Source organism: Gastrolobium bilobum, unplaced genomic scaffold, assembly GCF_033153095.1.
Source record: "Gastrolobium bilobum isolate Gb01-03AN ecotype WA unplaced genomic scaffold, APGP_CSIRO_Gbil_v1 utg6330, whole genome shotgun sequence".
Classification (NCBI taxonomy): Eukaryota; Viridiplantae; Streptophyta; class Magnoliopsida; order Fabales; family Fabaceae; genus Gastrolobium; species Gastrolobium bilobum.
In genome coordinates this window covers 149,918-166,761 of record NW_026896517.1, presented here as the reverse complement: position 1 = coordinate 166,761, position 16,844 = coordinate 149,918, and the positions used below count along the sequence as shown (strand labels likewise).

The 16,844-nt window shown below is 34.5% G+C and overlaps 4 protein-coding genes across 6 annotated transcripts; 2 read left to right on the top strand and 2 right to left on the bottom strand.

Annotated features, from left to right (window-relative positions):
* Positions 1–927: 927 nt before the first annotated feature.
* Positions 928–5,970, bottom strand: LOC133300222 (protein LAZ1). Of its 2 annotated transcripts, XM_061499739.1 has the most exons (7): positions 5,873–5,970; positions 5,392–5,722; positions 4,955–5,251; positions 4,779–4,867; positions 3,321–3,582; positions 2,309–2,557; positions 928–1,641 (listed from the first exon to the last, which is right to left on the bottom strand). In XM_061499739.1, the coding sequence occupies exons 2-7, from the start codon at positions 5,587–5,589 to the stop codon at positions 1,285–1,287; spliced, it is 1,452 nt and encodes a 483-aa protein (XP_061355723.1). In that variant the 5' UTR covers positions 5,590–5,722; positions 5,873–5,970; the 3' UTR covers positions 928–1,284. The 2 variants fall into 2 exon arrangements, with proteins under 2 accessions (XP_061355723.1, XP_061355725.1); XM_061499741.1 differs by lacking the exons at positions 5,392–5,722; positions 5,873–5,970 and having other exon boundaries at positions 4,969–5,017.
* A 188-nt stretch (positions 5,971–6,158) lies between these two features.
* On the top strand, positions 6,159–9,566 carry LOC133300230 (uncharacterized). 2 transcript variants are annotated; one of them, XM_061499753.1, is made up of 10 exons: positions 6,159–6,315; positions 6,393–6,451; positions 6,568–6,590; positions 6,851–6,882; positions 7,306–7,334; positions 7,660–7,696; positions 8,000–8,056; positions 8,356–8,432; positions 8,573–8,646; positions 9,269–9,566. In XM_061499753.1, the coding sequence occupies exons 1-10, from the start codon at positions 6,232–6,234 to the stop codon at positions 9,286–9,288; spliced, it is 492 nt and encodes a 163-aa protein (XP_061355737.1). In that variant the 5' UTR covers positions 6,159–6,231; the 3' UTR covers positions 9,289–9,566. The 2 variants fall into 2 exon arrangements, with proteins under 2 accessions (XP_061355737.1, XP_061355736.1); XM_061499752.1 differs by having other exon boundaries at positions 6,550–6,590.
* A 1,282-nt stretch (positions 9,567–10,848) lies between these two features.
* LOC133300229 (G2/mitotic-specific cyclin-2-like) lies at positions 10,849–13,546 on the bottom strand. Its single transcript, XM_061499751.1, has 10 exons — positions 13,480–13,546; positions 13,199–13,331; positions 12,957–12,993; positions 12,642–12,794; positions 12,415–12,537; positions 11,865–11,954; positions 11,520–11,741; positions 11,340–11,438; positions 11,078–11,256; positions 10,849–10,990 (listed from the first exon to the last, which is right to left on the bottom strand). Exons 1-10 carry the CDS (start codon positions 13,544–13,546, stop codon positions 10,849–10,851), a joined length of 1,245 nt encoding a protein of 414 aa, XP_061355735.1.
* Positions 13,547–15,905: 2,359 nt separating this feature from the next.
* Positions 15,906–16,693, top strand: LOC133300217 (uncharacterized). The gene is made up of 3 exons (XM_061499732.1): positions 15,906–15,912; positions 16,095–16,322; positions 16,488–16,693. The coding sequence occupies exons 1-3, from the start codon at positions 15,906–15,908 to the stop codon at positions 16,691–16,693; spliced, it is 441 nt and encodes a 146-aa protein (XP_061355716.1).
* Positions 16,694–16,844: the final 151 nt, after the last annotated feature.

The window sequence follows — 16,844 nt, the reverse complement described above, 5'->3', positions numbered from 1 at the left end:
GGGTCTTCTATCAGCCATGAATAATATGACAAACTTACAAAAACACATGAAAATGACTCAACAACACAAAATACCAACATATTAATAAATAAATAAAACCCGAAAAACACTTCTGAAATTGCGAAAAAGAAAATCAAAATTCGAAACCTAGACAACCACATACAAGCACATATACAACCATCAAAACCTAAACTAAAAACAACCATAAATCCGAAAAATCAAAACAAAAAGTCAAGTAACATGGAATTTATTTCGGTTAGGATTTATATACAAAATTCGCCCAAATACATACCTAATTCAAAATCCAATCGTATGAACAAAGAGATATTAGTGATGATCAAGGTACCCATCACGCGATTTGAGAAAGTTTTCTAGCATTACACACGCTTTGGGAGGGATTGGGTGAGAGCCTCGTCGGTTTTAGGGTTTATGTTTAGCTGGAAGCGCTCGATATTCGGTCATATAACCGGACTTTGGGCTGAGAGTAATACAACATTGTCTCTGTCAGGGAAATATACCTATATATTTTTTGGTCATGTGTCATAGTGTGGAAATTTCTTGTTTGGTACAAAGCAACTGTCATGAGACATTGTATTATTTCCATAACAACTGTTACAATTATAATTAGACTTGATAAATTACTTTGTATTTATCAGAACACAATGGCTCTGTTGATTCACGTGGACGATAAATTATTCTATGTTTAGCAAATTTTACAATTATAATTAGACTTGATATAGTAATTTGCATTTATCAGAACACAATGGCACTGTTGATTCATGTAGACAATTCCATCTTGATTTAACACAAATTGTTCCTTTCAACTCTCCCTTCCTACATTAGTAGCTATGTGTGTGTATTTTTCTAAACATTGATAACCGCATAAAACTAACAGTAAATTTCAAATAAAGATACTAAACAGTCCCAATATCACATAATCTTACCCCTGACAAACACTTGAATTATTCTAGAAACTCTGGAAATTTCTTGTTAGGGGGCAAAGCAACAGTTAAAAGCTGCCAGAGGAAACCTCTATACAAATACAGAAGATCCATTATAGTAATGACACAGGAACGTCATGACTACATCTGACAAGAAATGATTTACAATAGATAAGTTTCAACAAGAAAACTCTACCCCAATCATGTTACAAAAGCCAGCAAGCCTGAGCATGTAACAAATTATTCCTCCAACAAAATACCTCACAGCTCAGCGATGGGTATATGAAGCAGCAAAATCTAGCATTTTTGCCAAGCAGCCATAAGCTGTACCCTAAAGCATTCGTTACTCTTTGGTAACCCACCTATGGCCTCTAATCTGGTAGCCCCCATAGCTTTGGTCACTACTGCTCTCTCCTCCACTCTCTCCACTCGTATATCCAGATTTTCGACGGTGCTTCTTTACTCTCGATATCCCACTATCGCTAACACTCCCATTCAAGAGGGGGTCATCGATACCCCGAATCACCCTCCTTGCAGGTGATGATGATACGATGCAACTATCATCCTTGGTTCTTCTTCTATCTTTGTCATGCTTCTTAATGTTTTGGGAGATTTTGTGTAGTTTTTCATTGAATCTAGTGATCCCCTTTTCCACAGGCTCCACTGCTTGATGGACTGTGAACTTCACATCTTTCACAATCTGAATGTTAAAATAAAGTGTAAAGCAGATAAAATATAGAGAAGCACATGAGATTAATATGAAATGCACATAAGCCATTCGTATACTACTAATAACGATAACTCTGGGCGGTTTTCAACTTTTTATTGTTCTAAAGGTTCCTAGTACTTATTTCATTGGCATGTATAGAAACTACATCTATAAGGTGACACACTACATATCCTGCCGACTGTGAATTGTGGACTCCAGTTCAAAAACTGAAAATTGGCAGACCCATTAGGAAATGATCCTACAAGCAGGTTTTAAAAAATAACTATAATGCTACCAGATCATCTTAAATCAATTTTTTTTTTCTTATCCCTCAGCAAAATATGCACTGTACTTTGCCAATATTAAAACACTAAAGTGAGATTTATATGATGCCATAATCTCCAAAGCTAAGTCGAAAGTTTGACCTAATTCCCCAATAATATTTTGAAAGAAGATAGTTTGTTTTATGAGTAACTATCAATTAGTCCCTTTATGACAAGTTCACAAATACTTTGAACTTTGAAGGGTTTAATTTTTCACAGAATGACAGGATAATGTAATTTCCCAGCCTTTCCCAGGAAGGGGATGTTACCAAGTGCTGATTTGCACCACATGCCCAGATCACAGTTTTAATATAAGCAAACTTCAGGAAACTTACATATCCACCACCACCAATAACAACATCACGAACACTCTCCCTAATTGTCATCCCGCTCTTGGCATCATCGTCAGGTGTAGGAAGACGCAATTTTGTGGGTCTCTCGCTGTCCCTAATTTCATCAGGGTCGAGAGAACAGTCAGCAGAATAATCCCCCAGAACTGAAACACTTCCAGGTACGCAGTCACCCATTAGCTCATAAGGCTTTGCTGGAAACACATACAGGTGAACTATGGAAGCAATGCCCATCTGTGCTGGATGAATACAAAGGGCTGTTAAACTTTATTCTTCCCCTTATCTTAAGCAGTCATAAAAATTTAACATATGAAAATAGGAAGGGCTGAACATGTAATTACGAGTCCAAAAAGGTTGAAGTACAAGTTCAAGAAACAGTGTAGAAACTCAATAGCTTGAGTGTTGACAAAACATAAATGGAAAATGCAACAGAGCACTACAAAATTAGAAAGTATGAACTACTAAATTTTCTAGCATATACTCATCCCACAACATTGGGTTGCCTGATTATTATTAAGAACAATTAAATGATCAATCCCATCACATCATATCACATCAGCGTTTACAAGTTGGGGCTTACAACAAATACCTAGTTCAATGAAAAACAATTATATTATATTAAAGCTTGGTGAAATTATAATAATGTAATATAAAGATAATTGTGGCTTGTACCTATAGACTTTAGAAGGATCAATTAGCAACAAATTAACATAAATCACCTAGAGAAATTGACATTCTCTAATCGTAGAATTAACTTCCCACCAAATGATGACCAAAGAAGAGAATTAATTTTGGAGATTATGTTCACAAACCAAGACCCTGCATTCCGGACCAGGGAGGAGCAGGGCCTTTGTGTCAGTCATTCCATAAAAAGTTTCCTAATAACAATCAGTTGTAAGATAAAATAGATAGACAGGACATTAAATAAAAATGCTGTTAAAGTACCCAAAGTAGCCTATGCAAAGAAGCAAGCTAAACTCCAGTGAAGGACATCTACCTCGATGCAAATGATGAAATCTTGGACACTTGACTTAGACTGCAAGCCTTGTGCTATGGGACTTTTGAACAAACCAAAGGTATATAGAAGAGCAATTGCCACACCTTGCCACCAAGTGAGGAACACAATTGATTTAAATGTCAAAAATTTGGCCAATGGATTTATGTGAGCCAGCTCCACCTTTGTAACAGTATAAAATTGAACAAGGCAGTACAATGCCCACGACTGACTGAAATTCAGAACCACTGCCATGTAAGGATACCTACAAATGTAGCAAATAGCTAATGCGGTCAGAAATAACTCCCGAACCTTTACCTGTGGCTATTGCTAAAAGAGCATAATAACACAACCTTTAACTACCAATTCCAGAAAAATTGTATAATCAATTCAACACCACTGCATGCAAGGGATTCACTACAGCACCAGTAACAATCAGATGCAGACATAATTAATAGCATCTCATACAAAAGGTTTGGTTCAAAGAGAAATGCTAAATCCTCTGAACAAAACCCCCAAATAAACCTCCTAATTACTTAAGGAGGAAAGAAAAGACAAAAAAAGGCATGTGGATTTAATAGTTTAGGAGTTTCATAACTTCCCTTTTAATGTTCTCCTTCCTCCTTAAATAATTAGTAGGATTATCGGGCTAATGTTTTAAGAATTTCTCTGGTTTAAAATTTTCTAGATCAGAAAGAAATAAAAACTTTGAATGGCAAAGTTACTGACTACTCTTTACACTGAAATTCTCAGGTACACCAGCTCATTGTTAGTGCCTTTGAAGTTTCAAAAGACAAATTTTATATGGCACATCTAAAAGGAAAACTAATCCAATCAGCTACCTCAAAGACCAAAATTAAACCTTCCCAAGTTTGGACATTTTCTTCCCTTTTTTCCCCCTCAAATTTTCCAGCCGGATATTCTTGTTTCCCTACAAGGTTAAGAACTTCATGTTTCTCACAAGAATTATATTTTCCCTCTCATCTATCTGTTTACGTGAAATTGGAGTAGTTCAATAACTTCCATAGCTCCTCAGAAATTGAAGAAAGTAGGTTCTGAATAGTCAAGGAGTGTTCTTATTATGTTTGTACAGATAAGGACAAAAATAATAAAAAATGTATAGTCAAGGTACTTGGAACAAGGATGACCATAAAAAATAACACAGATGTGGCAGTCATCAATTATGATAACCATATAGGAAGGTGAATGGAAGGCATGGTTCACAAGAATCTACCTTATAAAAATGTATACTTATAAAGATACAGAAAGAAGTTCTATGTTCCATGGAAACAATGATAGTAAATTAAAAGTAATGGAAGGAATAATTATAAGGTAAGCAAGTTCTTTTGAGGCACATAAAACACAGGAAAGAAGGAAGAATAAAAGATCAAGAGGCAAGATAAAATTGAACTGGATTAAGGAAATAAAAAATTGTACAGGAGCAGTTCCAAAATATCTTACCCACATCCCAATTTAAATTCTCCTTCACAGTAGACTCCAAAGGCTTCAAGGATAACGGCCATAATAGCAGTGAAGGACTTTATTATCATCTGTAAGGGAATGGAGAGATTTAATGAATAGGAAGAAAATATAAAGTAAGAAAGAGAAGAAGATTTAAGCGAGATGGAGAAGCATACATATTGAACAATACCAATTTTGACAATTTGGTAAAAGCGGTAACCAAGTATCCAGGGTTTAAGGAAGTAGTTCATAGGAAAAGGGTGGTGTACAGTGCCCTCGTGAGAAGAATGGTGGTGTAGAAGAGGAGTTTTAAAAGTAGCACGACCTTCTCTTTCCATAAATTCAATGGTCCTTTCCTCGCCGCCCAGGCAGGCAACAAGGTATCTTCCAAAGCAATACATGGCAAAGGATTCATAGCAATCCCTTAGAATTTCGCAATCAACACTGATTGAAGGATTGACCAATGATATAAGCTGGTAATGCCGTAATGGTAATGGTAATGGTAAGTAAGAGGAAATTGAAATGAGTTGAGATAATAATAATAGTAATATGTAAAAAAAACAAGTTGAGTTGAGTTGTGTTGAGTTGTGTTGTGTTGTGTTGTGTAACTTACAGATTCAATAGAATAGCAGGGAACCATGAGGATAACTCCAATCAAGAACTTTTGCTCTTCGGGATTCTTGTATGCGGAAAGATGCTCAAATAAAAGATACATGGATAGAGTAAGAGTGAGGAGGAGAAATGCAGAAGAAATTATAGTTGCCCATGCTGGAGGCGAGTTAACCAATTGGATGATGATGCTGTTGTTCATTGAGATTGAGGTTGAGGTTGAGGTTTCAGTATCAGTATCAGGACTGACAATATAGCTAGCATACGCATAATTCAATGCATAAGTTCAAATTCCCCTAAAATCACCCAAACAGCACAGCACCTGTTGAACAGGACTATAAAAACATAACATAGATTCGATTAGTGGATGCGCATAATAATAGTAATAAAACTGATGATCCATGGAGAAGCAGGGGCAGAATCAGACAGATCAGAGCAATGAAAAATTGAGAATGAAAAGGGTAAGGGGGAGGGGACTGGTCAACCTTATCTGAATCTGAATCGACAACCAACAATTCACGAAATCCTTCGCAATTCTCCACTCCTCTTCCGCCTTCCCCTTCTGCCTTCTTCTGCCCTCTGCCCTTGCTCCCTGCTATAAATAATTATAATAAATAAGTACTCTCTTTTATTTCTCTACTCCTCTCTCCTCCACATTTTCATAATTATTAAAAAACAAAATACACTAATTATTTTTATTTATTTTGTTTTCATTTTATTAATTACGAAGCTTCTTAAACGACGCCGTTGTGAGCTGTGTAATGTAAACTCTTTTCATTTTAATTTTTGTTTTGTTTTGTTTTGACCAAGGTAGCATAGCAAGCAAAGCAGCAAGAGTGGAGAAATGGAGAACAGGGCAGTGCTACGGGAATGGTTCGACCGAGTTGACTCGGACAAAAGTGGAGGCATAACAGCGCTCCAACTCAAGGTTTTTTTTATTTCAATTCCAATTCCAATTCCAACTCCAATCGATTTTTGATTTATAAAATTGTTTTTGACAATCAGACAGCTCTAGCTGTCGGCAACCTCGAATTTCCCCTCACGGTTGTTCAGCAGATGATCAGGTCCATAATTCTTGTCTCCACTTATATTTCAATTTCGGATTCTTGCATGATTCTTTTATTTTTAATTTAATTTAATTTCTCCTATACATACTGTATAGGATGTACGATTTTGACAGGAATGGTTCTATGAGCTTTGAAGGTATGCCAATATGTTATCGCCCAGTGCCATAAGTATTGACTATTACCTACGCATTACCCATTTACCAACCAAACCCATTTTTTTACCCCGAATTATCCGGCTTCTTTCTTCAAATGCTATCTTATTGTAAGCTTTTCTCCCTGCCAAAACCACGCCCAAATTTTAAACTTGTGTGCTATATTTCTTAATTAATTAGTTTTATATTTGAATTCAAACATTTTATCACTCTCTCTAACCTTCAGATAATTTGTTTGTCCCAGAATTTATTGCACTCAACAAGTTTCTTCTTAAGGTTAGTACTTTCACTTGTGCTAAATTAGTGCAGACTGTTGTACACGTCTGTGATTTCTTATTGGCTTTCGGCTATCGAATCCCAAGACATGTGATTACCTCAATTATTGTGTTCATTTTTCCTCATAATTCATGTCAACCCTTTTTCTGCGGGGGGACGAGATTATTTTATAGTAGTACTCCTGGCACACTTACTCCTTCCTTCCAGGAGCTGCCACTTAGAGAAAAAAACAAAATTTCTCTCTCTTCCATGTAAGCAAGTTAGAAAATGCCAATTTTTCATTGGCTTGGACCACTGAATCATAGATGGGCCTAGACCATATTAAATATTTCCGCGAGGGACATCCCATTACAATCTATAATGTCAAGTTACCCATTTGATATTTGCCACTTGTTTTCATAAACTACTTATATGGCTTCGCAGGTTCAACATGCATTTTCTGATCTAGAGAGGTAATCTATTTCTTTCTTTTTGGCTCCATTAAGGTTGCGCAGTTTCATTTCATGTCTATTATTCTAAATAATTTCCTTTGTGTATAGCTCTTGTCATATTGACTGCATGACAAATGAATTTTTGGAAAGAAACTCATTAATCAAGTCTTTCGTGGTAGTATAATTCTGTGGTGATATCAAAACATGTTTGGTTCCAAAGTTTCTTTCCCTTATATTCTAAACTATATTTGAACTCTTATTTGCATATCAAGCAACATCTGCTTTGTTTGTTTTTCCATTTTGGATGGATGAGTTATAACACTTGTTATTGGGTTCATTGATGTAGGGGTCGTGGTTTTCTTGTTCCTGATGACGTATATGAGGTATATTTTAAGAATTATTCCGGCAATGTCTTAAATTACACTATGTAAACACCGTTACTTGTCACTGTTGAGGTTATAGCTCTTAAAACTACTCCCCAGGCTGTACAAACAAAATGTTAAGTTCCTTTGTGGTTGTATGATGGTGGATGTTCTCCTCTTACGTTGGTGTCCTTGCTTTATCTTTTTTTATTTTTTTATTAAGGATATAAGAATATTATTGATGAGAGTCTAGATATCTCTGCTTATACTACATAATATTCTCCCTTGCAACTCATCTTGATGAATTGCTATATATGTTTTCAGGCTTTGATAAAAATTGGTTTCATGCTGGATTCTCCTGCTTTTTACTCTGTCTGTGAGGTAATAGTAATACATCTAGAGAACTTGTGCATCACAGTCAATGGTTATAGACAAAATTATGGCAAGATTCTTGTTTACAGTAGCATTATGTCCTAATTCTTTTTGTTCCTTTCTTGGGATGATTACTTGAAGATATTTTAGTGGTGAGATGGAGAAACCAATAGTGCAGTGTGTTTGACATTTAAATTTATTTGTCATTGTTTCATCGCCACCTAGAGTAAACTTTAGTTGGCCATTCATCTATGCAACATTGCAATTGAGAAGACCATGCCAAAATATTTCTCTTTGATTCTTCTCAGAGCTTTGATCAAAATAAAAATGGGAGATTTCAGCTGGATGACTTCATAGCGCTCTGTGTATTCTTACAATCAGCTCGGTATGTTTACACTTTGCACAAAATCCCGAAAAGCCTTATGCTTCTAACAGGGCCACCATTTTTTTTCCAACCTAGTATTGAACTTTCATTATATTATTCCCTATAATTTTATAATAAGAGACTTCTATTATTTCTCACAGGAATCTGTTTAATTCATTTGATACATCAAAACAAGGCAGAGTTACTCTTGATCTGAACCAGTTTGTCTATTGTAGTGAGTATACACTGAGCAACCTTATATAAATTTCCAGGTTCAAGGACCTATCATTCTGTTACATATGCAGGAATTGCAGTGGCATAAATTAAATATTTAAATTACCATTCTGTTGCATATAATTCAACTAGACTTGGTGGTTTGACATGTGACACTTTGGTTTGAGTTGCTGGGTTCAAATCCCAGCAAATGCATTTTATGATTTTGTTGTTTTTATCAACAAAGTGACTTGCCATTTGAAATGCAATTAAAAGGGAAGAAACATCAAGTTGGCAATCGGTTTTGAAAGAACCCAAAGTGCTAATTGGTTTGCCAACCAACATCAAGATGGTCATTACCCATTTATCCACTTCACATTTTATTACTCAAAACATCGTGCAGGCTGGTTTAGGCTTTTGAAGGGTAGAAGTAAAAAGTAATGCATGATCCTGGCTCTAGTGATCTAGTCCATCTGTCCATGCAATTAAGCTCTTCCTACTGTATTTCCTCAAATTGTCTCTGCAACCATTGTTCTTATAGATATAATCAATTTTTATTATCATTTGGTTTAGTACATTGCTATTATATTAACTCAGCATGTTAATTTCTGTTCTTTCTCTCTTCTCTTTTTCTTCTTGTCCAGCTGCCAATTGTAGAATATGATTTGACCATATGACTGGCTTGTGAAGATGATTCACAAATACTGCACTTTGTAAAATACCTCAAATACACTCTTAGAGTCAGTGAACTTGTGATGTAAGATGAAAACAACATTTTGAGGTTTGATACTGATTGCCATTTGTCTGCAAAATACTGTAGTGTAGATTTTTTCTTTTTGATGTTGTGATTTGTTTATAAAACTTGAGTTGTTATAAAATTCAATCGTACATGATTGATGAAGATGATTCTTAGATTTTTAGAGCCAGTTAAGTTGTAATGTCATGAGCTGGAACTAAAATTTGATAGAATTTTTAATTGCAATGTTTTCGTAGTTGTGCCAACTCTAATTTTTGGCTTCTACACAAGCTTGATGGACCATGTAAAAAAATTATAAAATTGTATATAAAAGTTGAATTGTTATAAAATTCAATCATACATGATGGACTTGGAAGATGATTCGTAGATTTTTAGAGCCAGTTAAATTGTGATGTTATGAGCTCGAACAAAATTTGATGTTTATGCAAACTCGACAAGAATTTGTTATTGCAATTTTTCGTAGTTGTGCCAGCTCTAGTTTTTGGCTTGATGGACCATGTAGAAAAATTAAGAATCGCATTGGGGTAAACTCGAGTAAGAAGAAAATCCCATGGCCAAGACGTCAGGAAAAAACAGAAGACAATAAAATCGGATGCCGGGAGGCTGGGACTCGAACAAATTATTAGTTGATTTAAAGTATATGGGGTTGGATTAATCATTTAACTCTCAGACTAATTTTGGTGAGGTGATACACGAACTGTGCGACCAGATGTATGTAAACGAGATCAATTAGGTATTTCAGGACTTCCACATTTTTTTAGAAGAAAACTTTTCTGAAGTTAATCTTCATGATATCTGAATTGTATGATAGGAAATAATAAATCAGCCAGAAAAAAAGTTGTTAGAAGGCACCAATCCGTTCGTTTTATTGTTTACGGTTAAGCATTTAGTGTGTTGCTTTTGTAGCCGTTCGAGCATTCAAATATCTCTTTCGTTGCTTTTACCTTGGCAGAAAAAGAGAAAGGATAAGCAATGTCCATAAAGTAATTCCGTGAAAAGCAACGAAAATGTTCCAACATTACTCACTCCACACCAATCCGTGAAAATCATGTATGAATCTACTTTTACTGTATGAATTCATTTTTTGTTGTCTGTGTGGTTGTCAACAACACTCAGCACCAAGAGGTGAGGAGAAAGAGAAATATTATCTTCTCTTTATCCACTCGTTTTCATCCCCTGGGTGTTTTATACAGTAGAGAATAAATCAATTTGTTTTCTAATAAAAACTCTAGTCATCCGCATCCCTCTTAAGATAATTGAGTAACAGGGATTTTATGTAACCTTGAAAAACTAAAGAACAGATACAGACCATAAAAAAAGATGAAAAGGTCCTTCAAGAGTAAAAGACTTTTAAGACTTTGAAAGCCGCAACTTCTGTTGCTAGGTTTAGTACAAGCAAACAAATCCTCAAAACCATGGCGGTTTGTGAAAATGTGCATTAGAAACTATCTGTTCAAGTGCATTTCCTTAATTACTGTCCAGTAGAAACAGGGCTGGTTCTATTTTTGCTGCACAACCATACTTCCACGTACTGTACTTCCTATATACTCCTGTAAGTTTCCCTGATCCAGCTTTCCGATGGAAAGTAACCATCAGCCTTGAGCATTCTCTGACAGCACACGCAAGAATAATAATTACTATTTATGTCATCATACTTAAAGAAAAGATTCAACTAGACATTGCAATAACAACTCACAGGAGCTTCTCTTCGGAGTATTCAGTATACCACTCGCTGGTCTTAGTCCATTGCTTAAACTGATACAGACTACATTGAGCTGTGTAAACGGCTGCAGCAGCTAGCAAAGATGGCGAAAACTCTAGCATTTTGTATTCCACCAAGCAAAGCTCGATCAAGAAGGAGGACAAGAGCTCCAGCTGGTACAATTCCACAAATCCTATAGTCATTGGTTACTTCAGTTATAGAGTTTACCTTTGCAAAACAATGTTACATTACTCACCTTTTTGTCAGAATGAGCTGCCTTAAGAAATCTTCTCATGAACACGTATGGAGTAGGAACAGACAAATTGAATTGCAAGATGTTCACCATTAACTTCTCCTATTGGCACGTGCTGATTAGATGCATTCCAAAAACTAAAGGGAAAGAAAGAAAGGATAGCAATGTACAAAATTGGCTTACCATTTTTAAAACTTCATTTCTTGTATATGCCTTGTCTGTTATCAGAATAAAATCCTCAACGGTGGGGACTGAGACCTCCTCATACTTACAAGCTATTAGCATGGCTGTTACACCGACCAACTGAAGCTTTTTTCTGATCACAGCTTGACGCTCCATGAACCTGTCTATGAGATTGACAGTAAGGAACAATGTCTCCTCCAAAAGCTCAAATTTGTAGTGAACCTGTTTGATGAGGTCAAGTTTGACCATAAGTTTAGAGAAGCTTAAACTTCAACACTTTAAAGGATTTCCGTTTCAAATAGGCTTATCACACATTCACATGGACCCAAGACATAAATCATGTACCTCAATAAGCCAGTCAATAAGAATGGCCCTCATCTTCTCTTTAATGTCAAACTGACTACTCAAGTAATTTGAAGAGGCGCGGCTAGAATTCTGCAAAAGAACTAACGAGTCAACATGCTACGAGTCCTTCCTTCAGATTTTTCAGTCAGTCAGTTAACCATTCAAACCATGGCCTAAAAGTTGAGTCTCGTTTCACATTTTTACATTCTGATCTGCATACGAACACTCTAAAGGCAGTAGTAGGAACTAAGAAGTCTGCCTCGTTTCATGTTCTGATCGACAAAGCAATTTATAAAGAGGGGTTGGGGGGAAAGCATCCTATGGCTGTCCAAAATCAACAAGAAGAAGTCTAATTTAATTGTGTAACATTAAAGACAGGTTGTTTAATAAGAACTAAAAAGCCGAGACTTTTAATATTGGCATCATGACATGGTCTTAGTTGATGATGCAACATCCTATTATAAGAAGCCTGGATGTTTCCAGGTGTAGGAAACTGAAGGTCTGACCTATTTTTGATAACGAGCAAGTCCCACAACAAATTCAAATTTACCTCAGTTTTCCTATAAAAACAGTAGATATCATCTATGTACTCAACAACTGCAAGTGGATCATTCCTATCACAGGCGTCGATATCCATAACAGGTTCGTCCATATCTTCCATTTCAATTTCCTCCTGACAAAGATCAGATGCAGTGCAGCACACCACATTATGTTATTCTGCCATAAAAGCATATCACGCAAAGATAACAACACATGATAAGTTACAACAACACTCACAATTCTGTCAATTTCGTCCAACATTGCTTCAGTGTGCTTCACAAATATTGGAACTGCATTATCACTGGCATCCTCGTATTCATCAATCTCTACGATGGCAGAATCTAAGTGGTAACAGGGGGTCAGGGCCAACGGATTCTGTTTCTTAGTTTCCTAATAACGTAATCAACCCAATAGGTAATTGTTCAGTGTTTATTCTAAAATTTTGTTTTTGTGTGTGTGTGTGTGTGTGGGGGGGGGGGGGGGGGGGGGGGGGGGGGGGTTATGGAACAAACACATCATCCACATCTGTTTATAGAGAGAGAGAGAGAGTACTTGAGGGTAGTGCTGAACAGTCTGTGCTGTACACTTCCTGAAAAAAAAAAAAAAAAAATCAATGACGGGGATCAGAGGTTATAAGGAGAGGGAGAAGGATAGAGGTGGAAAACTTTCAATTGGTCCTAAAACCTTGACGAATTATATAGCAATTTTAATAAAATTAACGGATGTAAGAAAAAGAAAAAGAAAGGAGAAAAACATGACTGTGATTTTAAATTGAAGCATAAACAAACATATACCAGGAAAGATCTACTTTGCTGACAACACAGGGCTTTTTGTTATCCATAATATTCTGATTGATGTTGCTGAGAGGCAGCCGGTGATGGAGTGCCGTCTCCTTCACGAGCTTGACACCCTTCATTCTTGAATCGCCTTTGTAATTCATGGATGGAAATGAAGATAACGAGGGAAATGAATCTCATATTCAATTTTCTTTACTAGTCAATATAATTAAGCTGCAAAGATAATAATAAAAAAAAGAAAGAATAACTATTATCTTCTTTTGAAGTTTAAGATTAACCTTGAAGATTTGAGGAGGGCATGATCGATGGAGACGGAGCGAGATGGTTTTCCTTTGAGCCCTCCATCTCCATTAATGTATACAGTCAAACCAAAAGCAAGAGATAGAGGGCAAGGGGAAGACAAAGAAACTGAAAAACAAAAAACACAGAAAACTTGGAAATGGAAAAAGAAAAAAGAAAAAGAGCCAAGAACTATAAAAAGAATTGTAAGAAAAAATCAAGATAATTAAACTGAGGAGCCGGGTCTCTTACGAGTAGGGGAAGAGGAAGAAGAAGAAGAAGAGCGCTTTGGGTGGGAATTCAATCTGAATGACAGCACACTCTGAAAATAAAAAGGGAAGGAACGATGAAAAAGCTATTTTCTGACGCGTTGCCTTTCGGACGCTTCGTTATTTAAAAATAACGGCTACTAAATTGTAGCCGTTGGATCTCTGAACCCATGGTTTGAGCCACCTAACCCTGTCACCACAATTTGGGGTCTATGACGAGGGCATTTTCGACCCAAAATATTATTACGGTGGAAAAAAAAAATACCATACGTAGGATAGTATTATTTTTTAGAAATGTGTAGTTAAAAATAAAATGATGAAAAAAAGTATCCTAAAATTATTTTCATTTTTATTTATACAAAGGGAAAAGTGTTTGTTATTTTAAATGATATAAAGTTATGTCATTTTAAGAGAGAGATAGACACAAAATAAAATTTTTATTTAAAATTTAAATTAAAAAAAGGTTTAGTATTTGTCATTTTAAATATTATAAGTTATGTCATTTTAAATGTTATAAGTTATGTCATTTTAAGAGAGAGATAGACACAGAAAAATAGAAATCATGGGAGAGAGAAAGTAGGTGATTTTTTTAATTTAAAATTTAAATAAAAACTTTTTTTTTTGTGTTTGTCTCTCTCTTAAAATGACAGAGTGTTATGTCATTTAAAATGACAAACATTTTTCCCAAAAAAAAACCATCAACTTTCTCTTCCCATAATTTTTATTCTTTGTGTCTATCTCCCTCCTAAAATGACATAACTTATTTTATTTAAAATGACAAACATCAAACCCTTATACTAAATATGGGGAAAAAAAATTCCCAACAATTCAACCAAAAAAATTATATCAAACACCCCTACAAGATAAGTTTTCTATGCTGCAACTTTACACATTTCTATTTTAAAAAAAAAAGTACACATTTTTAAATTTGGTTATATTTAATTATATTTATTTTAATTATGTAATGATTATTCTTAGTATTTGTTTTAGGGCTTTGCATTTCTTCATCCACCGAACATCATCGTTTTTCCTGCAGAGAGTAAACAATATGGGACCCACCAGATTTTGTAAAAAATAAAATAAAAAATGTTTGACACGTTTCTCGAAGTATGAGTGACAGAAGATTAACACATTCCTGTTACATAAGAATTGATTTTGCATTTGTTTTAATTAGTTATTACTTGTTAGATGCAATATTTTTTTATGTTATTATAAATATTTGACATGTGTAATTAGATAATAATTAGATATTTAGATAATAATTAGATAACACAAGCATGTATAATGTTAAGATATTTAAATATTGGGAATAACATCTGTCATTTTAAAAGATATAAGCTTATATTATTTTACATCCTAGACGTTGATTTTCGTCCATCAACGGTTATAATTTATTGGATCAAAATTATTAATTAATTAATAATAAATTTGGCCCATTAAGTTTAACCCAATAGATTATAACCGTTGATGAACGAAAATTAACGGTTAGGATCTAAAATGATATAAGCTTATATCCTTTAAAAGGATAGATGTTTTTCCCTTAAATAATAATTAGAAAAGTATCTAATTAGATAATAATTAGATAACACAAACATGTGAAGTGTTTAGATATTTACATAATAATTAGATATTTGACATGTGTAATTAGATAATTACATAATTTTTAGATAATTACATAATTAGATATTTAGATAATAATTAGATAACACAAGCATGTATAGTATTTAATATTTAAATAATAATTATATAATTAGATAACACAAGCATGTGTAGTGTTTAGATATTTACATAATAATTAGATATTTGACATGTGTAATTACATAAATAGATAATATTAAGATAATAATTAGATATTTGACTTGTGTAATTAGATAATTAGATAATATTTATATAATTAGATAATAATAAGACATTTAGATGATATTTAGATATATTCTAACACAAGCATGTGTAATTAATTATTTTCAGATATTTGACATAATAATTAGTCATTGAGTAATTTTTAGTTTTTTAATAATATAATTTAGAAAAATTGATTTGTGATTAGTACTTAGGATTTATTTAAATTAGTAAATAGTTGTTATAATTTTTAAATTAATTCTTTTGTGTTATCCTAACATAGACATGTGTTGTGTAATTATTTTTCTTGATCAGAAATGTTGTGTAATTAATTATATGTAGAGATTTTACATAATGCTTAGTGGCATAATTTAGAATAATTGATTTGTGATTAATATTAGAATTTCTTTTAATTAGTGAATTGTTGTTATAATTTTTTAAATTAATTATTTTGTGTTTTCATATTATAGTTCGTTAATAACGTTATTTATATTATTGTTGTTTAGGGAAGGCACACGACGATTCATCTGAGAGACGTCTTCGTCTCGGTCCTCGCGATAATTTTGTATTATTCATGCAATCTAGACACAGTTCAGAGGTTGCCTGCATGGAGGAACCTGATTATAAGTCTCTGACTATTAGAAGTGGAAGACTAGCGGAGTTGGATGTTATTCCAGAGCCCATTGTGCCGTCGTTCCGATTTTCTTGGCGCTGCTCGAATAGGTCGTGTGGAGGTATTTTTTATGCTACATATATAAAATTAATAGTAAAAAAATTATCAAACAATTTATTTGATTTATTTTGATTAATGTTTTTTCGTTTGCAGATCGATAGTTAATTGGTCACAACTCTAGTTAAGCGATGAAGACTGGAGACTCATACATTTCATATACTTCCAGGAAAGGTTACCGTGACACTCGAGGATGTTGCAATGATCATTGGTCTTCCTACAGACGGTGAACCTGGTATGTCTAAAACACAAGATTTGATATGTTTGGTTCCACAACTTCTTGGGAGGACCCCGAGTGCATCTGATCTGAAGGGTGGTACTCTTGAGACTTCATGGTTGGATCGATATTTTGCAAATGTCGAGGATTGGATGTAGGATAAAGAAGGTCTTGTCCGCTTCACGCGAGCGTACATATTACACCTTATTAGAGGCTTTTTACTTGCAGATCACAATGGCGATATCTACCTTTTCTTAATGACTTGGAGGAATATGGACAATATAGCTAGGGATCGGCAATGTTAGCCTT

Excerpts from the sequence above, each read along its gene's own strand:
- LOC133300230 (XM_061499752.1), top strand. The coding sequence starts at position 6,232 with ATGGAGAACAGGGCAGTGCTACGGGAATGGTTCGACCGAGTTGACTCG. Across the intron at positions 7,697-7,999 it reads TTCCTGATGACGTATATGAG|GCTTTGATAAAAATTGGTTT; the intron begins GTATATTTTAAG and ends ATATGTTTTCAG. Across the intron at positions 8,647-9,268 it reads GAACCAGTTTGTCTATTGTA|CTGCCAATTGTAGAATATGA; the intron begins GTGAGTATACAC and ends CTTCTTGTCCAG.
- LOC133300229 (XM_061499751.1), bottom strand. The coding sequence starts at position 13,546 with ATGGAGGGCTCAAAGGAAAACCATCTCGCTCCGTCTCCATCGATCATG. Across the intron at positions 12,795-12,956 it reads CTGTTCAGCACTACCCTCAA|GAAACTAAGAAACAGAATCC; the intron begins GTACTCTCTCTC and ends TTACGTTATTAG. Across the intron at positions 11,439-11,519 it reads GAAATGAAGTTTTAAAAATG|GAGAAGTTAATGGTGAACAT; the intron begins GTAAGCCAATTT and ends ACGTGCCAATAG.
- LOC133300217 (XM_061499732.1), top strand. Across the intron at positions 16,323-16,487 it reads CTCGAATAGGTCGTGTGGAG|GAAAGGTTACCGTGACACTC; the intron begins GTATTTTTTATG and ends ATATACTTCCAG.
- LOC133300222 (XM_061499739.1), bottom strand. The coding sequence starts at position 5,589 with ATGAACAACAGCATCATCATCCAATTGGTTAACTCGCCTCCAGCATGG. Across the intron at positions 3,583-4,778 it reads GAATTTAAATTGGGATGTGG|GTATCCTTACATGGCAGTGG; the intron begins GTAAGATATTTT and ends CTACATTTGTAG. Across the intron at positions 2,558-3,320 it reads ATTTCATCATTTGCATCGAG|ATGGGCATTGCTTCCATAGT; the intron begins GTAGATGTCCTT and ends CATCCAGCACAG.